This window comes from Aethalodelphis obliquidens, unplaced genomic scaffold (genome assembly GCF_003676395.1).
Source record: "Aethalodelphis obliquidens isolate GAN/ISIS:26980383/991018 unplaced genomic scaffold, ASM367639v1 scaffold71, whole genome shotgun sequence".
Taxonomy (NCBI): Eukaryota; Metazoa; Chordata; class Mammalia; order Artiodactyla; family Delphinidae; genus Aethalodelphis; species Aethalodelphis obliquidens.
Genome location: NW_020838015.1, coordinates 10,971,311 through 10,995,537, shown reverse-complemented (window position 1 = coordinate 10,995,537; position 24,227 = coordinate 10,971,311). Strand labels below are relative to the sequence as shown.

Genomic DNA, 24,227 nt, shown 5'->3' with positions numbered 1-24,227 from the left:
AATCTCTCCCCTTCAATTTGAAATGAGACATTGTAAAGTGCCTGGCACATTGTAGGTTCTTGGTAAATGGTGAGGATTACTATTACCAAGAAAAGAACAGGGGGACACCTAAATTCTGGCCCTGTCTGGGCCATGAACTAGAGCTGGGCGATGTTGAGAAAATCACATCCTCACAATCACTTCCCTTTGCAGGGCTTGCTTGACACCAATGATTCTCAAAAGCATATGGTCCCTGAACCAACAGCACCAGCATTACCCAGGAACTTGTCAGAAGTAAAATTCTCAGGATCCACCCAGACCTAAAACTCTGGACATGAGACCTAGTCACTTGTGTTTTGATGAGCCCTCTGGGTGATTCTGATACATGCTCAAATTTGAGAACCACTGATTTACAAAATGGGCTGGCTGAAATTAAATCAGCCCTTTAGGGCCCCTCTCAAATGCTAATAGTCCGTGCTTGTTTCTCCTAGCAGAGAGCTATAGCTGACTCCCTGGGGACAGCAATAGTCCAGAAGCAATTCTAGACTCACTGAAGGCAGAGAAACAGAGCACAACCCTCAGTGGAGTTCTCACACTGTTAGTCTTTGGGATCTTGCCCTATCCTTCTTCCACATATCATCTTGTCTCCCATTTTACCACATTTCTGTAGTACCCCCAGTGTCCATCTGTTCCCCTGTTTCCCTTCCTTCCTCTTTTGCCTTATCTCTCACTTGTGACATGGGTGCCTCTGGGTTGTCCTGCTTCTCCCATGGCAGGGCTGGCCAAGGTGGGAAAGGGATCTGGTGACGTAACTAACTGGTGTGCCCTGTGTCTTGCAGTGACGTGTGTGTGCAGTGGTGTCCACTCTCCCGGCACTGCAGCACTGAGAAAAGCAGCTCCATTGGCAGCATGGAGAGCCTGGAGCAACCAGGCCAAGCCACCTATGAGGGCCACCTCTTGCCCATTGACCAGAGCACATACCCCAATCAGCGTGACTCAGCCTATAGCTCCTTCTCGGCCAGCTCAAATGCCTCTGACTGTGCCCTTTCCCTCAGGCCAGAGGAGCCAGGCTCTGTGGACTGCATCATGCAAGGCCCAGGGCCAACCAAGGCCCCTAATGGCCAGCTTAATGTGGCCGAAACCTCAGGAGGTGGCCGGCATACCAGTGGGAGCCACTTGACTCCTAGCTCCCAGATATCATCCCGTCCACAGGAGGTCCACCACTCAGGGCCTGCCAAGGCTGCCAGGGGTCCACCACAACCTCCAGTGAGGCGAGACAGTCTTCAGGCCTCCAGAGCCCAACTCCTCAGTGGAGAGCAGAGCAGGGCTTCTGAGCTTGTGGACTCCTTGCAACAGACGGAGAAACCTAGCTTGGACACCATGCTATCCCCAAGGAACCCTAACAGGTTCTGCTGCCTCAGTGGGCAAGACCAAGTGACAAATGAGGGCCATCAGAACTGTGAGCTCAGCCAACTTCCTGAATCCAGCCAGAAGGGCTCTGAGCATCTACTGATGGAGGCCTCGGCCAAAGCTGTTGGATTCCCAAAAGCATATGACAAAGCTTCCAGCACAGATTCCAGCCCACTTAACCAGGCTTCAGCAGAACTAGCTAAGGCTTCTTCTTTTGGCAGCCCTCCACACCTCACAGGACATCGCCATAGTGCCCCTGAAGAGCTACTGGCATCCCACTTGCAGCATATGCACCTTGATACTAGGGACAGCAAGGGGACGGAGCTTCCAGCTGGGCAGGATGGGCAGGAGTGGACTCTATCCCCTTTGCACAGTAGCCACACAGGCAAGAAAAGCCCATGTCCCCCTGCAGGAGGAACCCAGGACCAGCCCAGCAAAGAAAGAAAGACCAGGCCAATGGATGATAGACTTCTGGGTTCGGGGCATCAGAGCCCAAGCAGTTCCCCACATGGAGAGGCTGATGGACATCCTCCAGAAAGAAGTTTCCAGGACCCAAACAGAGCAAGCAGAGCTGACAGTGAATTGGCCAGCCAGCAGTCCTCTGCCTCTGGCTCCCTTGTTCAACAAACCACTAAAGTAGCTGGCCGCACAGAGACAACTGAAGAAGGGGACAGTGAGCCCAAGGAGTGTGGCCGGGTGGGTGGTAGGCGAAATGGAGGGACCCGGGGCCGCTCAATACAAAACCGGCGGAAGAACGAACGTTTTGCTACCAATCTACGTAATGAAATTCAGAGGAGGAAGGCCCAGCTCCAGAAAGGCAAGAGTCCCTTGTCACAGCTGTGTGACACCAAGGAGCCAGTGGAAGAGACCGAGGAGCGCCTAGAAAGTCCTCCACTTCCTGCCTCTAACTCATCCCTTCTATCTTCGTATAAAAAACCACCTAGCCCCAGAGACAAGCTCTTCAACAAGAGCATGATACTCAGGGCTAGGTCTTCAGAGTGCCTCAGCCAAGCCCCTGAGGGCCATGAATCTAGGACGGGCTTGGAGGGACGAATGAGCCCTAGCCAGAGACCTGGCCAGTCCTCTTTGAGCCTGAACACCTGGTGGAAAGCATCTGACCCATCCTCCTCAGACTCTGAAAAAACAAATGTTCACCGTGGAGTCCGTGGAGGTCACTGGAGATGGTCGCCAGAGCACAACCTGCAGCCACATGTGGCACTAGCCGTGGAAAACTCTTCCAACCCAGGTGACAAGGAATTGAAGGCTTCTACTGCCCAAGCTGGGGAGGAAGCCATCCTCTTGCCCTTTGCAGACAGAAGAAAGTTCTTTGAAGAGAGTAGCAAATCCTTATCGACATCTCATTTGCCAGGTTTAACCACTCATAGCAAGACTTTTACCCAGAGACCAAAACCTGTTGACCAAAACTTCCAGCCAATGAGCTCCAGCTATAGGGAATTGAGGCGCCATCCCATGGACCAATCATATCACTCCACAGACCAACCCTGTCATGCCACAGACCAATCATATCATTCCATGTCACCCCTTCAGTCAGAAACTACCACTTACAAAGAATGTTTTGCAAGCAAAGGTCTAGAACAATCCATGTGTTGTAAGCCACTACACTGTGGTGATTTTGATTACCGCAGGACGTGCTCTTACTCCTGCAATGTCCAGGGAGCTGTAGTCCATGACCCTTGCATTTATTGTTCTGGGGAAGTCTGCCCTGCTTTGCGAAAGAGAAATATGATGCCAAACTGCTACAACTGCCGGTGCCACCACCACCAGTGTATCCGGTGTTCAGCTTGTTATCATAATCCCCAGCATGGTACCCTTGAGGACAGCAGCTTGGCACCTGGCAACACTTGGAAACCCAGGAATCCAACAGTGCAGGTGAGGACTTGACTCTCGGATGGGTGAGCTTCATTATTCTCTTTGTGAGGAGAAAGCTAGGTAAATCATTTGAAAACGTAACAATTATAATGTCTTAAAATTATATAGTGCTGGGTCCACCAGGTGGTAGCTTACTAACCTTGGGCAAGACATTCAGTGATCAAAATTGCACTTACCTCATCTTTAGAGGTAGAATAAAATAACTTTTGCTTCACAAAATGAACACAACTGGGCTTTATATCCTGACTGTATAATTGGTATCTGAGTGAACTTAAGCAAGTCATCCAGCCACCAAAAGTTGTAGTTATGTGATTCTTTTTAAAGGGAAAAAGAAAAGAATTTTTACCTCATAAAATGGCCAGTACTAAATAAAGTCTTATTACCTCATCTCTAAAGTGGAGGAAAGTAATGGCTGCCTCATGAATTAGTTGGGTGGATCAAATGAGATTGTGTAACACAGAGTGCCAGGCTCAGTGCCTGATCCAAAACAGCATGTATTCCCTTCCATTTCCTGGTTTAAAATATATTTGGAGCTGCAAAACTTGCAGATGTCTCCCAGGCTTTGTTTGCAGAGACCCAGGTCTAAATTGGCTGTTGCTATACCCTGGTTATGACCTACAACTCTAATACAAGCCACCACCATCCCTCAGGGTATCTGTGGAAGGACTCCCTATGCTGTTGCCAGCTTACCACCAGATTCCTTTCCCATGGCTTTCCTAGTGCCACCTTTTGGCTGGTGCATTCAAACCAGAAGTTAGTTCCTGTGTTGAACTGTTTTTGCATAGGCCTACACTTCTGAAAGACTTACTGTATGAAATTGCTCAATACATATTCTTTGAAGAAACGAAACTTAGGGGTAAAGAAGCCTTACACAGAAGAGTACATACTCTACTATTCCTTTATATAAAGTTCTAAAACAGCTATTCTATGGAAAAAAATTTCAAAACAGTGGTTGCCTGTGGCAGGCAGCACAAAGATTGACTAGGAAAGGGCATGAGGGAACTTTGTTGGGTGATGATCTATATCTTGATAAGAGTTTGAGTTACACAGGTGTATACATTTGCCAAACCTTAACAGATGTACACTTAATGTTTGTGCATTTCGCTGGAAGTAAATTTTGCCTAAAATACTGTAAACAAATATCAAACTTTAATGATATGTATGCTTGAGCTTTTGAAGTATATTGATTTACACAACTTATTTTCTAGTTTTCAGCATACAGATGTTGCACATATTTTGTTATATTTATCCTTAAGATTTCATGTTTTTGCTGCCATTGTAGATACTATTGTTTTCTTAAGGTCAAGTTAAAATTCTTTACTATTATGTAGAAATGCAATTTAATTTTGTATATTTTCCTTGTATCCTGCAACCTTGCCAAACTCACTTTTCTTGGTAGATTTTAAAAGATTTTCTACATAGACAATCATGTCATCCGTAAATATAAGTAGTTTTGTCTTCATTTCCACTGTGTGTGGCTTTATTAGGAGAGGAGGCCCCTATTGCACTGTCTAGGACCTCCAATACAGTGTTTAGTAGAAGTGGTGAGAGCAGATATTGTTACTTTGTTCCCAATTTTTCACTGTTAAGTTTGATGTTAGCTGTAGATTTTTTTGTAGATGCCTTATAACAGGTTGAAGAAATTCCCTTTTATTCCTAGTTTGTTGGGAGAGCTTTTATCAAGAGTGGATATTGAATTTTTTTTCAAGTGCTTTTTCTGTATCTATTGAGATGGTCATACAGTTTTTCTCTTTTAGTCTGTTGATATGGTGAATTACATTGATTGATTTTTGAAATAAGAACCAGGCTAGCATTGCCAGAATAAATCCCACTTGGTCATGACGTCTTATCCTTTTTATATATTACCAGATTTGATTTGCTAGTATTTTGTTAAGGATTTTTGTCTATGTATATCACGGATTTTAGTTTGTAGTTTTCTCGTGATGTCCGAGTCTGTTTTTTCTGTTTGTTTGGGTTTTTTGGGGGGTTTTCTTTTGCGGTACGTGGGCCTCTCACCGCTGTGGCCTCTCCCATTGCGGAGCACAGGCTCCGGACGCGCAGGCTCAGTGGCCATGGCTCACAGGCCCAGCCGCTCCGCGGCATGCGGTATCCTCCTGGACCGGGGCATGAACCCGTGTCCCCTGCATGGGCAGGCGGACCCTCAACCACTGCACCACCAGGGAAGCCCGAGTCTGGTTTTCATATCAAGATACTGGCCTCACCAAATGAGTTGGGAATTGTTCTCTTCTCTCCTATTTTCCGGAAGAGTTTGCATAGAACTGGTATTTTTTTTTCCTTGAATGTTTGGTAGAATTCATCATTGAAGCCATCTGGGCCTAGAGTTTTCTTAGTGGAAAGATTTTTGACAACAAATTCAATTTCTTTAATAGATATAGGGTTATCTGGGTTATCTATTTCTTCTTGAGTGAGCTTTGGTAGTTTGCCTTTCAAGGAATTTGTCCATTCCATTTAAGTTTTCAAATGTATGGGGATAAAGTTGTACTTTGAAATGCATCAAGAATTTAAGATGGATTTGTGGATGGATAGAGGAGTGAACAGATATGTGATAAGGCAAATACAGTAAAATACTAACTGTAGAAACTATACAATGGTGAATATATAGGTGTTCATTGTAAACTTGTTCAACTTTTCTAAGTGTTTGAAAATATTCATAATAAAATGTAGCAGGAAAAAAGGAGAGGAAATATAAAATAATGGTTTAAGGGCATGATGCTGAAACCAGACTACCTGGGTTTGAATTCCTAAGCATTCCCATCTAAAAAAAATGGAAATGATAACAGTACCTACTTCATAAGTTGGTTGAGAGGATTAAATGATGTAACATGTGCAAGGCATTTAGAACAGTAACTACCAGATAGTAATCATTTTTTAAAGGTTAGTTATTATCTTTTAGAATAAAGGGAGATTTGGGTTTACCTTGAGAAACTTTTGCTGAAACAAGGACCTGCAAGTAGACAATGGAGAAAAGGGGCTGAAGTTGGGGGTGGGGATGGGGTAAGCAGATGACAGCTGCAGAACGGTCATCCTAGGGCCAGTAACTCCATAAGGGAAGGAGGTGAGATTTGCAGGTTGCAGCAGCTGACAGTAGCAATGCAGGTGTGCATGTGCCCATACCATGCCTCTCCTTTTGTACTCTGAGGGAAGGACACATTGGTTTCCTAATGTCTGTTAGGTTAGATAAGTAGGTCTGCTTAGACGCTAGGCTTTCAGACATGTGGACAGCCGTCCAGAAGCCACTTCATGCCCATTTCTACCCCTGCCACCTGAGCTCACCCTCCCTCCAGACATGGGGAAAACTTGTAGATGCGTTAGGATACCCCAGCTCAGGTGGCTAAGGTAGTTGTGATGGTGGCTATCTGAAGTAGGGTTGAGATCCTGCTCTTTATGGCCCCTGGAAGAGGATGGGGAGTCAATTGGATCCTCTTTGGTGCTGTTAAGAGAACTAAAATCAGCATACACCTAAATCCCTCATGCTTCATGGCAGTTAGTTCTGCATATATTATCAAAGTATTTCATTTAACAACTATATGAGATACATTATAATAGGATCCCCATTTTACAGCTGAGAAAGCTGAGGCTCAGTGAGATCACACATCCTGCAAGTGGTGAAGCTAGGATTTGAACAACATAATGATAATTAACATTTGAGTGTCTATGGCGTACCAGGTGCTGTTCTAGGTGCTTTACATGTGTCAACTCATGTCATCCTCAAAGCAATCAAGAAATAGATACTGTTATTATTATGATCACTATTAAATAGCTGGGGGAAATGAGCTAAGAGGAACTCGGTAGTTTGCCTGAGGTCACACTCAGTGTGGGATTTGAATCCATGTAGTGTGGCCTCAGAGGCCAAGCTCCTAGTTGTGCTACACTGCCTCTCCAAAAGCTGATTGCAAAGCCCAGGCCCTCCCCACTCTGGCAGGATGCCTTCTAGCAGTATAACTTCCACTAGGGCAACAAGTTCCTACCACAGTCAATCCCCATCTGCAACAAGCCATGGAGATATCTGCCTCTTTGATTCAAAGAGTGCAGACAATTTACAGCAACCTAAGTGGCTCAGTGAAAAAAAAAGTAAGGTGATACTGGGGAGTTGAGGAGATTGAGAGTTGGGACAGGACTTTGGTTTGGCCACTTCTATTTACTGAGCACTTCCCACAGGGCTAGACAGGGCATGGACAGGAAATCCTGGCTCCCACTGTGGCAAAATGAGGAATAGTGTCTTTGAAAGCAGGGACATCTTACAAGGGCATCAAGGCAGAATCTGAGTTGAACAAGTGGTTTTTGATGCTCTCACATGACAGGTACAGGCAGGGACTGCTCTGGTCCTCTGAAAGCTGTGAAACCTCATCGTTTCCATGGCTACTAACGTCCAGAACCTCCTATGTGCCGAGTGCTGTGCTAAACATTCTCTATACACATCCCATTTTATCCTCACTCCTGGGAATCCAGCAAGGCTAGATAGCCTAGTCCTTATTTGCCAGACAGGAAGCTGAGGTTCAGGGAAGTGACATAACTACCCTCAAATAATGAGTATCTTAGCCAGAATGACTGACAACCAGGTGTCTTACCCCCAAAAGGTAGTAATTTTTTTTTTTTTTTTTTTACTGAGGCAAAGTTAATAAAACTTTGAATGGGACCAATAATAGCATTGGAGAAAGCGGGACTTTGGAAGATCAGTGAGGTTTAGGAAAAACTGTGCATTCCCGTTGGGCTAAGTTCTGAGTCACTAGGTAGAGGGTACGGAATGCTGAAATCAGGGAGAACGTCAAAGGCAAATTTGCATTAGGCTTGGAGCTAGAATAGGAAGCAAGGACGTTTTTACAAATGTCATATGTGGCTTGGGCTGCAGGGAAAAGAATGCTTGGGCAAAGCCCTTAAGAACAATATGCCCAGGGTGAAGAGTCTCCTCCTGTAATATGGGGGATGAGTGCTCCCCAGAAATAAGCCCACCTCAGCCACTGTCAGCGGATCTGGAACGAGGAGGAAGGGCCCCTGAAGTGCAGGGTGGGCTAGGACAGGGTTGTAGCAGCAGGAGCTTTAGGCCTCAAAGCCTCCTCAAGGGCTGCGGCTTCCAAGAAGTTGCTTTCTATGGTGGAAGAGGCAAGAGGAACAAGCAGGTTCACTGGGAAGAACAAAGAGATTTTCTTTGCAAGAGCCAGAACAAACAGCAAACATGCTAAACTGGTTTTTAACGTGGTTTGGGAGGGGAGTGGAGAAAGAGAGGGAAACTCAGAGTTTCTAGACCACATTGTCCAGGTCCTTGAGTGCTGTCTTAGACTCTGCATGCCCCCAGCAGCCCAGCAAGCCTCCTGACAGAAAGGCAGCCCTCTAGGTACATAGTTCTGTAGCCTGCATGGGAGAGTAGAAGGAACCAGCTGTGGGGGTGGGGAAGAGGGGGTGGGCCTGGCCCAGGACAAGCTCCTGACCTCTTTACATTTTTGAAGCCATCTATATACCTGGCTGTCCAGAGCTCCCTAACTTATCAGAATTTTGCTTTGCAGGACTTTCCTGGGGACAAATGGAAGCCAATAACAGGAAACAGGAAGACCAGCCAGTCAGGGAGGTAAGTGACCGCTCTGGGAGTTGGGGTGAGTTAGTACCTCTGAGGCTTCTGTGGAAACTGGTAAGGTTTTCTGTTTTCTATTTGCTCTGTTTCCTTTGAGGAACCTTGTCTGGTGTCAGTACAAAGGCCTTGGTGCTGTAAGATGTAATCCAGCCTGCCCACCAGGCAGCTGGGCTATAGACCAAACTGATGGGTAGCACATTTTGGAATACGTAAAAAGGAGTATTGTGGGACATTGTGCCCATCAGCTCAGAGGCCTGAGGCAGGTGCCCAGGCACAAGGACATGGGGACCAGACCATGCTAAAACACAGATGGGAAGGTATAAACTATGCTTGCCTTCCAAGCAGCCACTGGGTGGTTGGAGGGGCCAGAGAGGAGATAAGACTGTCCAGCCACTGCTGTGCCTTTGCCTCAGAATGTTTCTTGGGTTCTGCCACCTTTCTTTTTATAGGGCTTGTTGAGAGATTAAGGTCTGTTCATTAAAAATCCAAGGCAGATCATGCTAACAATAGGTTAGAATTCCTAAAAGAAGGCAGGGACATTTTTACAAATGGTATGTATGGCTTGGGCTAGAGGGGAAAGAGTTGCTTCTGCAGAGCCCTTAAGGAAAAAAGAATTCCCAGAGTGGAGAATCTGTTCCTATAATGTGGGGAACATGGCACCTGGCACTTATGCTCCAAAGACATGAGCCCACCTGTCATAGGTGACCATGTGGAGGAGACAGTTACGTCCTCCAGGTTGCTCTCCATCAGTCTGGTTGGAACCCCTTTTGTGAAATTGTTTGATATACTCTTTCAGCTAGTTCTTCTCCAGGACAAGAGGCCCGTAAATTGTATTGATTCTTTAACTCAAACTCCAGGAATAAAGGAGGGACAGGGAAGACGGCTCTTAGCTGCGCCTCTGTGGGGGCACCTAGGAAGAGGACTAGAATCTGGATCCCCTGACCTCTGAAAAGCCCAGGGTTCTTTCCAGTGGTCTATATTATCCCCTGTGATTTGGTGGTGTAGTCAGGAATAAATTGGGCTTTCTTTTGACTCCAGAGTCTGGGAAACCTATTGGTTTTCTGATTGGCAATGGAAAGAAAGGAAGCCAACATTTACTGATCACCAGCTAAGTGTCAGTCACTGGGCTGGATCTTTTTATAACCATAATCTCATTTATTCTCCACAACAGTTAATTTTACTACCTATTTTATAGATGAGGTCCACAGAGGTTATATAACTTAGTTGAGGTCGCACAGCTAGTAAGTGATGGAGCCAGGACTCAGACTCAGGTTTGTCTGGCCCCAAAGTTCATGCTTTTTCCATTATAACTGCTTCAATTAGGATCCCTAAGGAAACGCTTCAAATGGACCCCTCAGTATCATGTCTCAGGGACCTAAGGCCTGGGTGGGGATACTGTGGGATTCTGTGGCTGGCCTTGATTCCCCACTGTTCTTGGAGAAATCATTTCAGTCTAGTGGGTCTGCTGAGTTTCCCCTACTAGACTGAGACTGTCGAAAAAGGAGACCACACCTTGGTCACGGATGTATTCTCCATGCCTAGCACGGTGCCTGACACAGAGAAGTTGCTCAAGATGTATTTGTCATTTGCTTGCCAAATGAAGAAACAGCCTCCTCCACCATTGAATAGGTAAAATGACACAAAAATAATAATGCCAACTAACATTTCTTGAGCACGGTACTCTATTCTAGGCACCATTCAAAGCGCTTTACAAATATTTATTTACCAGCATAACCTTAAGGGGTAGGTACTGTTAGTTTCTTCATTTGACCGAGAGAAGAAACTGAAACACAGATAGATAAATTCAGTTGCCTAAAGTCCCACAGCTAGTAAGTTGACTAGACCCAGGTAGTCTAGCTTCAGAGACACTATACTACACTATGGTGCTTCTCCAAAATGGCTCTCTTACTAATCAGCCAGTCAAGGAAGGGGACTTTATTTAAAACCTAGTATATGTACTGCCTGTTTCTAGGCAAGCAGGGAAATATTAGAGGAAGAGCATCAGGAAGCATGATGCCTGCCCATCCCCAGCTTGAGCAAGGAAGACTAATCCACACAAAGTTAAGTAGCAGTAATAATAAATTACCAGTTGCAAAACAACCTATGTGCCACTAGCTAAGTTACACATATCCTGTTTTATCTTCCCCAAAACTGTCAGGTAGGCATTATTATAACTAGGGCAGTGATTCTTGAACTTGAATGTGCATTAGAAATACCTGGAGGGCTTGTTAAAAAAAAAATCCAGATACATTATAGCTCCCACCCCGCCCCCAGGGAGTGTGATCCAGTAGGTGTGGAATGGGGCTCAAAATGTGTATGTCTAACAAGCTCCCCAGGTGATGCTGATGCAGCTGGTTCTGGGATCACACTTTGAGAACCAATGATTCAGATAAAGAATCTGAGGTTCAGAGGAGCTAAGTAACTTACTCAAGGTCTCACAGATACTAAAGGGACAAGCCAGGTTTTCAACTCAGGCTAGTTGCTATAAGATGAAAAAGTGTCAAATACATGGTTTAAACAAGAAAAGGCTGGCACATGGTAAGAGGCCAATACATGATAAGTATCATTGTGCCCTATTTAAGTTCATTGGAGGGTAAGAAAATTAAAGGCTGGGGCCTATAGGAGGAAAGGCCCAGAGGGGAAACTAAGCAGGCTGTATTGGAGGAATAAACCCTGCTGGTTGTTAAGAGTTCTGGCCTTATCATTAAAAAGTCTACAAATAACAAATGCTGGAGAGCATGTGGAGAAAAGGGAACCCTCCTACACTGTTGGTGGGAATGTAAGTTGGTACAGCCACTATGGAGAACAGTATGGAGGTTTCTCAGAAAACTAAAAATAGAATTACCATGTGATCCAGCAATCCCACTCCTGGGAATATATCCGGACAAAACTATAATTCAAAAGGATACATGTGCCCCGATGTTTATAGCAGCACTGTTCACAATAACCAAAACATGGAAACAGCCTAAGTGTCCATCAACAGATGAATGGATAAAGAAGATGTGGTAGATATATACAATAGAATACTACTCAGCCATAAAAAAGAACGAAATAATGCCATTTGCAGCAACATGGATGCAACTAGAGATCATCATACTAAGTGAAGTAAGTCAGAAAGAGAAAGACGAATACCATATGATATCACTTATATGTGGAATCTGAAATACGGCACAAATGAACCTTTCTACAAAACAAAAACAGACTCAAAGACATAGAGAACAGACTTGTGGTTGCCAAGGGGGACGTGAGGAGGGAGAGGGATGGAGTGGGAGTTTGGGGTTGGTAGATGCAAACTATTACATTTAGAATGGATAAACAAGGCCCTACTGTATAGCAAAGGGAACTATATCCAGTCTCATGGGATAAACCATAATGGAAAAGAATATAAAAAAAGAATGTATATATGTGCATAATTGAGTCACTTTGCTGTACAGCAGAGATTGGCACAACATTGTAAATCAACTGTACTTCAATAAAAAAAAAAGTTCTGGCCTTGAAGTCAGTCTGCCTGGGTTCAAATCCAGGTTCTTCTGTTCGCTAGCTGTGTGAATTTGGCAAGTGGCTTTCTCTTCCCCCCAACTCCCACCCCGCCCAGCTCCTCTCTTTCACCCCACCCCATCGGTTTCCTTATTTGTGAAATGGGGTAAGAGTGCTTACCTCCTGTGACTATTGTGTGGAATAATTGAGTTAATATATGTAAAGCATTTAGGACAAAATCTGGCACCATAAACCCTCAGTAAATGTTAGTTGTAATGAGGAGGAGGAGGAAGAGGAGCAGCAGCAGCAACAGTAACAGTAGAGAAAAAGGGTAAAGAGTGAAGTATTGCACCAGGATAGTTAGGCCTTGAAAACTAGGTAGGATGGCAAATATGGAAGCAATTGAAGGTTATTGATCAGGTAAGTGACATGGTAAATATGGCACTTCAGATAATTTGGCAGCATTTGCAGCCTAGATGGGTTGAAGAAAGACCAATTAGGGGCAGTGATCCAGGCATGAATGAGTGTGGCCTTGTTTTGGGAAGGTGGGGGTGCAATAGGAATGTAACAGAAGGGATAGATAAATATGTGGATATTCGGGGGAAAATGTTTATTGCGAAAGCAATATTACAGGAAATTAAAAACAGAAGAAAAAGTATCTTTTTTTAAACATCTTTATTGGAGTATAATTGCTTTACAATGTTGTGTTAGTTTCTGCTGTATAACAAAGTGAATCAGCTATACATATACATATATCCCCATATCTCTTCCCTCTCGCGTCTCCCTCCCACTCTCCCTATCCCACCACTCTAGGTGGTCACAAAGCACCGAGCTGATCTCCCTGTGCTATGCGGCTGCTTCCCACCAGCTATCTATTTTACGTTTGGTAGTGTATATATGTCCATTCCACTCTCTCACTTCGTCCCAGCTTACCCTTCCCCCTCCCCGTGTCCTCAAGTCCATTCCCTAGGTCTGCGTCTTTATTCCTGTCCTGCCCCTAGGTTCTTCAGAACCATAGAAAAAGTATCCTTATTCTTACTACCCTAACACCCTAATTGTTTTCACTTCCCTGCCAGCCTTTATCTATAGGTGTAGAGATTTGCAGGTGGGGGGGGTCATGATTATAATAACTATGTAGATGTGATTTTATGTGTCCTGCTTCTTTTTTCCTCACTAAGCATTATTTGGTGAACAATTTTTCCTGTTGCTATAAAGCCTTCCTCAATAGTTATAAATTTTAATGGCTGCATAATATTTCACCAGCTTAATGTGCCCTAATTTGCTTAATCATTCCCAAACTGGTGGATAATTAGGTTGTTTCCAATTTCTTGCTATTATAAAGTAATGCTGCTAAAAAATTTTGAGCAGCTATAACCTTTTTCTCATTTTGAATTATCTCATTAAAAACAGTTATACAGAGTTGGGATTAGTTGTTGAAAGAAAATTAGCATTCTTATTGTTCTTGATATATTTCACCAAACTGCTTTCCCTGGAGGTGTTTTACTCTGCCATTAACAACATAGGAGAATACCAGTTTCCCCTAAAATTTGCCATCATGGAAATTTTTCTTTTTCTAATACAATAGGTATACATGGTACATATTATAATTTTAATTTGCTTACTTTGATTATTCTGGTTTGAACATTTTTCATGTATTTAATATTTGCATTGATTCCCATGTGAATTGTTGGTTCAGATAATTTGCTCACAAATACGTGACACCTTTTGAGAGAAAAGTAAAAAGAACTTGGGAATGAAAGGAGTTAAGCCAAAAATAATTTTCTGCCCCAGTGTCTTTAGAAAGAGAAAATTATTGATAGAGTGGGGGCAGGTGACAAGGGGACCTGGTTTGGTGGAGATAATAAGTTTGAGTTGGGATATGTTGAATTTAAAGTTAGTGAGGAAGACAAGGGGATGCTTTTGAGGAGGCCTGTTGATCACCCAGCCAGCGGGGGTAGGATGAAGAAGAATAGCCAGCAAAGGGGATTGAAGGGGCAAGCATCTGGAGTAGTAAGAAGGAGAAGTATGCCAGTGTACCGTCACAGACGATAAAGAGAGGACTGCTATTGGCTTTGACGGTTTGGACACACAAGTGACCTTCGAGAAAGCAAACTTAGTAAAATGGTGGGCATAGAAAGCAGATGGCATAATGGTCTGTAAAGGGGATGCATACAGAAGAAATGCACACAGTTTTACACATCCTAAATTCACCTTTTAAGTGTACAATTCAGTGAGTTTTGGTAAATTTGCATGCTATTGCAATCATCACCACAATCCAATTTTAGAACATGTCTATCTCCCTAAAAAGATCACTTTTGTTCATTTCCAGTCACTCTCTATTCCACATTCAGCCTCAAGAAACCACTAATCTACTTTCTGTCTCTATGGATTTGCCTATTCTGTATGTACCTTTCATATAAATGGAATCATACAATATGTGGGCTTTTGTGTCTGGCTTCTTTTACTTAGCAAGCTTTAGCAGTTCATCTTTGTTATACCATATATCAGTATTTCATTCTGTTTTTTGCCAAGTAATATTCCATTGTATGGACATACCACATTTTATTTATCCATTCATCCATTAATGGACATTTGGGTTGTTTTCACTTTTTTGTGAATAATGCTGCTATGACCATTCACATACAAATTTCTATGTGGACATATGTTTTCAATTCTCTTGGGTATATATTTAGGAGTAGAATTTCTGGGCCATATGATAACTCTGTTAACTTTTTAAGGAACTGCCTAACTGTTTTCCAAAGCAGCTTCCACCAGCAAAGTAGGAGGGTTTCAGTTTCTTTTCATTAATTTTAATACAATGATTATGTGCTACTATGTGATTAGTAAAAGGGTTTAAAAGAAGAGTGCTTGAAAAGACATTTATACATTTTAAAATGTTTAAAAAGAAGTTGGCTAGGAAAAGGAAGGAGAGAAATGGGGTGGTAGTTAGAGGGGGAGATAAGGTTTAAGTTAGTGGTTCTCAAAATGTGGTCCTAGGACCAGCAACCTCAGTATCACCTAAGAACTGAAGTAGAAATGCAAATTATTGGACCCCACCCAGACCTACTGATTCAGAAACTGGGACATGGCCCAGAGATGTGTGTTTTAAGAAGCCCTTCAGGCAATTCTGATGCAAGCTAAATATGAGAACCTCTGGTTTAAGTGATGGTTTGATCAGGATTTGGGAAACTGGTTTAAGTTTAAAAACAGAAAGGAGAGGTCAATGGAAAGGGAAAGAATATTTTTGCTGAATATGGAGGCAGCAGATCATAGTTTATGATCTCAAGGAAGATGAGAAGGCCTAGGAAAGGTCAAGGGCAGAGATGACATTTAAAGAGGAGAAATCCTGATGGAGCTTCCACTTACCTTCTCCCCACTACACACACATTTTTTAACATTTCTTATATCATTTCTGTCACAACTGGAATGATGGGTGTAGGTGGGAAAATCAAATGTATATTCTTGAGCCATTCTCTGCCTGGAAGCCTGCAACGAATTTTAATTCCAGGTAGTTACACTCTTGGTTGTCTCCCTCCACAGTTATTTAGTTTGCATGCAGAGAATGCAAACACATTTTGATATTAGCAGGAGGGAAAAAGACATTGGTGAGTAGATCTGCTGGGAGAAAAAGCTACATAAATGTGAAGCATTTAAAAGCCCAAAGAAATTATTTCCTAGATTATCTCATTTGGTTTTCCATACTTATAATTGCCTCCTGTGATCATTTCCATTTTTCTACTTTGCACAGACCTTTCGAATGTGTAGAGTGTTTATATATATATATATATATATATATATATATATATATATATATATAAAACCACAGTTAATCCTCAAAGAAACTCTGTGAAGCCTTATTTTTCCCATTTGACTGATAAGGAAGCTGAGACTCAGGAAAGGTATTATTATACTATTATTAAAAACAACAACCACAAAAGGTATAATAGCTAACATTTATTAAGTGTTTATTGGGTATCAGGCACTGCTCTAAGCATTTCACATGAATTATTTTATTTATTACTAATCATGACCCTATGAGATAGTTACCATTTATTGACCCAGTTTTACAGATGAGGAAACTTACTCACAGATAGATTAAAGTCACTTGCCCAAGGTCAAACAGGCATCTGACTCCAGAGCCCATTACTTCTGGGATTATACAGCAACTACGTGACAAAACTAGACTACTACCCAGGTTTTTCAGTTCACAGCCTAGGGCTCTCTTCCTTCTTTTTAACATACCACATCATGAGCAGAGTGTGGAATATCCAGTACACATTTCCTATTTGGCAGTTGAGTAAAAGAAAACGGATAATTCAGAATTGAATCTCATTTCATTAGGAATAGTACACTTTTCAAGAAGGCTTTACCAGCTAAGAAGAATGCAACCTTCAGAGGCATGAAAGGATTTGTCAAAGAGTGTGACAAAGTGAATTTAAATACTTGGGTATTAATTTAATCGTGGGCACACAAAACCTATTCAAGGAAAATTATAAAACTCTAATGGGAGAAATAAAGACATGAATAAATGCATAGCTATACTCTGCTTCAATTTGGGAAGACTAATATAGTAATGATTACAATACTCCCTAAGTTAATAATATATAGATGTAATGCACTACCAATTAGAGTCACTGTGGTATACTTTGTAGAACTTATCAAATTCACTGTAAAATTTATCTGAAAGAATAAGTGGGCAGGAAGACCAAAGAATACATTTATTTAAAAAGGTAATGGTGGTTCAGCAAACATCATCCTCAATGGTGAAAAACTGAAACAATTTCCACTAAGATCAGAAACAAGACAACTCAACTTGCCCACTCTCACCACTATTATTCAATATAGCTTTGGAAGTTTTAGCCACAGCAATCAGAGAAGAAAAAGAAAAAAGGAATCCAAATCGGAAAAGGAGTAAAACTGTCACTGTTTGCAGATGACATGATACAATACAAACAGAATCCCAAAGATGCTACCAGAAAACTGCGAGAGCTAATCAATGAATTTGGTAAAGTAGCAGGACACCAAATTAATGCACAGAAATCTCTTGCATTCCTATACACTAATGATGAAACATCTGAAAGAGAAATTAAGGAAACACTCCCATTTACCACTGCAAAAAAAAGAATAAAATACCTAGGAATAAACCTACCTAAGGAGACAAAAGACCTGTATGCAGAAAACTATAAGACACTGATGAAAGAAATTAAAGATGATACAAACAGATGGAGAGATATACTATGTTCTTGGATTGGAAGAATCGACATTGTGAAAATGACTATACTACTCAAAGCAATCTAAAGATTCAATGCAACCCCTATCAAACTATCAATGGCATTTTTTACAGAACTAGAACAAAAAAATCTTAAAATTTGTATGGAGACACAAAAGACCCCAAATAGCCAAAGCAGTCTTGAGGGAAACAAACGGAGCTGGAGGAACCAAATGCCCTGACTTCAGCCTATACTACAAAGCCACAGTAATCAAGACAATATGGTACTGGCACAAAAACAGAAATATAGATCAATGGAACAGGATACAAAGCCCAGAGATAAACCCATGCACCTATGGTCAACTAATCTATGACAAAGGAGGCAAGGATATACAGTGGAGAAAAGACAGTCTCTTCAATAAGTGATGCTGGGAAAACTGGACAGCTACATGGAAAAGAATGAAATTAGAACACTCCTTAACACCATACACAAAAATAAACTGAAAATGGATTAAAGACCTAAATGTAAGGCCAGATACTATAAAACTCTTAGTGGAAACCAGAGGCAGAACACTCTGTGATATAAATCACAGCAAGATCCTTTTTGATCCACCTCCTAGAGAAATGGAAATAAAAACAAAAATAAACAAATGGGACCTAATGAAACTTAAAAGCTTTTGCACAGCAAAGGAAACCCTAAACAAGACGAACAGACAACCCTCAGAATGGGAGAAAATATTTGCACATGAATCAATGGACAAAGGATTAATCTCCAAAATATACAGGCAGCTCATGCAGCTCAATATCAAAAAAAAAAACAACCCAATCGAAAAATGGGCAGAAGACCTAAATAGACCTTTCTCCAAAGAAGATATACAGATTGTCAACAAACACATGAAAAGATGCTCAACATCACTAATCATTAGAGAAATGCAAATCAAAACTCCAATGAGGTATCACCTCACACCAGTCAGAATGGCCATCATCAAAAAATCTAGAAAGAAATGCTGGAGAGGGTGTGGAGAAAAGGGAACCCTCTTGCACTGTTGGTGGGAATGTAAATTGATACAGCCATTATGGAGAAGAGTATGGAGGTTCCTTAAAAAACTACAAATAGAACTACCATATGACCCAGCAATCCCACTACCGGGCATATACCCTGAGAAAACCATAATTCAAAAAGAGTCGTGTACCAAAATGTTCATTGCAGCTCTATTTACAATAGCCAGGACATGGAAGCAATCTAAGTGTCCATTGACAGATGAATGGATAAAGAAGATGTGACACATATATACATTGGAGTATTACTCAGCCATAAAAAGAAACGAAATTGAGTTATTTGTAGTGAGGTGGATGGACCTAGAGACTGTCATACAGAGTGAAGTAAGTCAGAGAGAGAAAACAAGTACCATATGCTAACACATATATATGGAATCTAAAAAAAAAACTGTTTCTGAAGAACAGAACAGGTATAAAGTTGCAGACGTAGAGAATGGACTTGAGGACACGGGGAGGGGGAAGGGCAAGCTGGGACTAAGTGAGAGAGTGGCATGGACATATATCCACTACCAAATGTAGAATAGATAGCTAGTGGTAAGCAGCAGCATAGCACAGGGATATCAGCTCAGTGCTTTGTGTCCACCTAGAGGGGTGGGATATGGAGGGTGGGAGGAAGACACAAGAGGGAGGAGATATGGGGATATGTGTTTATGTATAGCTGATTCACTTTGTTATACAGCAGAAACTAACACACCATTGTAAAGCAATTATACTCTAATAAAGATGTTTAAAAAAAAAAGCTAATGGTGGTAGACTTACCCTATCAGATTTTAAAGTCTGTCATAAAGTGACAGTCATTAAAACCATATGATAGTGGGTTGAAAAAAAGTCACACAGTGAAATTAAATAAAAAAGAGAGATTCTAGGAACAGATACTAAGACTATAGAGCACACTGGATGCAACCGTGAACTTTGGAAAGCAATCATCTGTCTTCAATAAATGTTGGGAACTGTAGGTATCAATATGGAGAATAATTAACTTAGAACCACAGTGCATAGAATACTCTGTAGTAAATTTCAGAAAGCAGACCAGTTGAACAGCATATTCACTCCAGCTACGGATGGAAGATAAATTTGTGCCTGTTAAACGGAGGATATCATCAGAGACAAGATGGATGGTTTCAAATATTTAAAAGTTGGCGGAAGAAACCTTTGTACAACAAAATGTAATAAAAAACTAAATAGCAGAATGAGGAAAATGTCTGGGGTCAGCATCACAGATAACAGTTGACTGTCCGAAAAATGTAAAGAATGGATACAGATATAGAAGGTCGGCTTTCAAATTCAGCTTCATAAAAGGGCAAGGAAAATGAACAGCCAATTTACACATGAGGAAATAAAGGCAGTAAAATCACTGCCTGGAAAAGTACAACCTCTCTACCAATTAAAGAAGTGCAAATAAAAACAACATCAAGGTTTCACAACCTGCTTATTAAATTATCAACAATTAATGGAAATTATAAATAGAAATTACAAAACCCTATCTTGACAAGACTTAAGGAAACAGTATGTGTTTTGGGGGGCAGTATAAATTGGTTCAGTTTTCCTGAAAGACAGTCTAGAAATATGTGACAAGAGTTACAAAACTGTTTGTACATACTCCTTGATCCAGCATACCCCCAAGGAAATAACCTAAAAAGGAAAAAAATAATTTTTTAAAGATATTTAAAGTAGTGCTATTTATAGTCATGGAAAATATTTACTAATCTAATATATCATCATGATGGAATAGAATATAGCCATTAACAGTGACAGGTATACAAATATTGGGTCTTATACAGAAATGGGTATTTGTAATAGTATTAACAACAAAAAATGCTAAATTCTAAACTCACATGTTGAATCTGATAGTAGCCTTGCACAAAGAAGATTCAGAAAATCATCTGATAAAATGTAAATAGCTGGAGTTGAATGCACATGGTGTTCTTGGGGTACATGTCAAGTTGCTGGAATTCATAATAAAAAAGAAAATCTGAAGAAGAGGCAGCCCACATTGGTTTGATTTAGGCCTGCAAAGTTAAAGATCAAGGGCTTTAGAAAAATCCCCATACCAATGACAGACTCTTACTTACCGGACGTGCTTGATCTCTCTGTTAGCTAGAATTTGTTTTGCTAGAATTCTCCATCAACCAGCACTTCTGCTTATCTAAATCTGTGAGAACTTGACATTTCTGAGGGGGTACATCACCAGACATTTGTGAATCTTCAAATTTGTCACCATTATTACAACATAGAACCTCTCCACCCCCACTAATGAACATTTTATTATCTGACTCAGAACCATTACTTTCTCAAGACCATTACATTTCTCTTCACTTCCATCATCAGCACTAGTTTGCAAATAGTTTGCATTTCAGTGCCATTATTCACAGAGAAGCACATATTCTCTCTACCATGGTTACTCCACACCTATGTACCTTGTTAACAAATAGAGACCTATCAAACCACATTGAGATGGGAATGCCAAGTGGTTGACTAGGCTCCCTCCTTTGCTTGGTGACTTGCCCTACAAAGCAGTATTGTGAGGCCTTGCAAGTCAACTTCATACCCTTTGCAAAATGACCAGTTATTACACTTCATGGATCTTTAGGGCTACTCTCAAAGGGTTAAAACCTCGAATGTTAAATATGTTCGTGCCAAAGAACTACTCTATGATAATTGTCATTCATAATTGAGCACCCAGAATACCTTTTAAACTGAGATAAAATCATGTTCTTTATAACTTTGGTGTTAAGTCTATTCCACTGTATTTTAGGTCTTCGAAATTTAGTACATTAACATCTGGTATATATGAGGACTTAAATATACAAAAATTGCTCTCTTCCCCTGGCACATCCATTGTTTAATGATTGTGGGGCACCGAATTTCCTTAAATAGCATCAGGATTCCCAGAGCTTTATGGACCTCCCATTATTTTATTTTATAAATCTTCTCGCACTTGTTACATGGGTGATATGTATATAGTTAATTAAAATGCATTTCGTTTTGAGAGCTTTTTTTTTTTTTTTGGCTGCATTGGGTCTTTGTTGCTGTGCATGGGCTTTCTCTAGTTGCAGTGAGTGGGGGCTACTCTTCCTTGCGGTGCGTGGGCTTCTCATTCTTCTCATTGCAGTGGCTTCTCTTGTTGCAGAGCATGGGCTCTAGGCACACAGGCTTCAGTAGTTGCAGCACACGGGCTCAGCAGTTGTGGCTCACGGTCTCTAGAGCGCAGGCTCAGTAGTTGTGGCGCGTGGGCTTAGTTGCTCTGCAGCATGTGGGATCTTCCCGGACCAGGGCTCGAACCCGTTTCCCCTGCATTGGCAGGCGGATTCTTAACCACTGCGCCACCAGGGAACTCCTTGAGAGTTTTTTTTAATGGCTTTATACCTCTTAAGATACCCTGGTGAGTTGGGAACCTGGTAGATAATGACTGTTTAGAGCAGTGGATCTCAAAGTATGATCTGGGACCAGCAATACCATCATCATCCTGGGAATTGTTAGAAATAAAAATTCTCCACTCTGCCCCAGACCTACCAAATTAGAAATTCTGGGGGTAGGACTAAGCCAACTGTGTTTTAATAAGCCTTCCAGGTGATTCTGATGCATGTTCAAGTTTCAGAACCACTGCCTATTAGAGAATAGAGCCTCAATAACCTCGGCCAGCCTGATCCTCCATTAAATTGTTCTCATGGATATCAAACCCTCCAGGCCCCTCCACAGTGTGTTACGTGCTGCTAAAATGTCTTTTATTAAATCTCTTGAGAAGGTTATGAGAATGCTGAAGAGGCAGCATGTTGTGCTGGCAAAAGCACGGGCATTGGAGTCAGATGGACCTTAGTTGTAACTTCTCCTGGCTGCTTATTCTCTTTATGTTCCCTCAGTTGTTTAACCTCCCTGAGTCTCATTTCTAACATGGGCAAGAGAATACTCATGCTGGAAGATTGTCTTCAGGGTGAAACGAGATGGAGTCTGTTAACTGTCCAGTGCTGTGCCTGACACATGGTGGACTCTGAGTAAACAAGAGTGGTCATTACCATCCCTTAGCACCATGTCTGTGACACTATGTAGGGTTCAGAGGAGTAATGGAAAGACCTTCTTGGAAACTCCAAGTTGGAGTCATTGGAGAGAGGAATCTAAGCTTCACCCAGGACAGCCCCAGTATAGCAAGGACTTCTCTGATTTCTTCAAAGGACACTTTGCAGCAGGCTCCTGGGGGCTGTAGAAGGCTCAGAATGAGTCCTGCCACTTGTATTTGCTGTTGCCAGACTAATTGTTCCTTGCTTGAAGTTCTGTGGCCCCAGAGGCAGAGAAGCGTGGCAACAACAAGCTCTCTGGGCCCTTCTCCCCTCCCTGTGTAGCCTCCTTGTATCTCACTTCCTGGATCTTGTAAATATTTCCTTCAGCAATAAGCTGGGAGTGGCTGTTTCTCTTGGAGCAGTCTTATCTTTTGGCTGCTGGGGAAAGGGGAAGGGGAGAGGGGCTGGGACTGTGCACTCTTGCTGCTGAGATCCTGGAATGCCAAGCTATTGTGGTGAGGTTAAAAATAAAAATTCCAAACAAGAAAACTTCAAAAGGCCTAAGGAGGAGGCGGGAGGAGATTTTTCAGTCTCTGAAAATACTGGTTTTCATTTTCAATTACTATGAGCCCCTCCCCCCCCAAAAAAAAGATAGTAACAAAAGGGGAAAATCTATTCATCAGAAGAACAGGCAGCCTGTGCCAAGAGGAAAAGAGAAGAACAGCCCAGAACTTGGCACACGATTTGCTTTTGTTTTTGAGATGTAGGCTCCTTGCTGGTGTCAACAAAACCCTTTCTCAGACTTAGCTTTCATGCTCCCTCCCCTCTCTTCAGCAAGGAGTTAAAGTCTTTGAGAACACCTTGGGGATGAATGTAGTGCAAGTACCTTTTGCCTTAACTCAGGAGTCCTTGCTTCAGTGGGATTTCCCTTGGAGCCAGATAAGGCAAGTTCCAGTCTGGACACTACTACTTCTTACTAGCTGGGAAAATTAATGACACTCTCTAAGCCTCAGGATCCTCACCTGCAAACTGGCAAAAATGGTAATTACTTCAATGAGCTGGTGTGAAGATTAATAGAAATACCTGCATGAAAGTGCCTACAAAAGTGTGTGACACATAGTAAGTAAGATGTAAGAAACCATAGTTCTTTTCCCTTAATTTAGCTCCTTATCCTCCACTCTAGGGAAGAATCATTACTTCATCCCAAAGAAGAGTTGTAGATTTAGATTTCTGTGCATATAGGTGGCTTGAGCCCTTTGAAACTAGGGCCTCTAGAGACCAATATCCTTGGCCTGAGCCTGACACACTTCAATGCAAGCCTCCCATTCACCAGTCTGCTTCAGCTATTAGTGCCTGGAAAGCAAGGGCTACGGGTTTTGCTCCCCTGAGATCTGGTCACCTTGCACAGTGTAATACTGAATGACAGCTTGGATGACTTGTACACACATTGGCCCAGCTGGTCCCATCGAGGGCAGTGCTTCCCCTTTTCTGGAGTCTTGCCTAGTTCTGCTCCCTTGATGTAAATGACTCTGCAAGGTTCAGGCTGCCCTTACACAAGCTGTGTCAATGGGAGAGCAGTGCTTTTGAAATTAGGATTGATGCAGAGAATAGCAATTTCCAG

General features: G+C 42.1%; 1 protein-coding gene across 4 annotated transcripts in view; it reads left to right on the top strand.

Moving 5' to 3' along the window:
• SHROOM4 (shroom family member 4) overlaps positions 1-24,227 on the top strand; it is a 216,377-nt gene that overhangs the window by 171,243 nt on the left and 20,907 nt on the right. For all 4 annotated transcript variants that reach the window (XM_027091223.1, XM_027091226.1, XM_027091224.1 and 1 more), the window contains 2 exons: positions 819-3,279; positions 8,802-8,863. In XM_027091223.1, the coding sequence (XP_026947024.1) occupies positions 819-3,279; positions 8,802-8,863 (2,523 nt within the window). The remainder of the gene's footprint in view (positions 1-818; positions 3,280-8,801; positions 8,864-24,227) is intronic.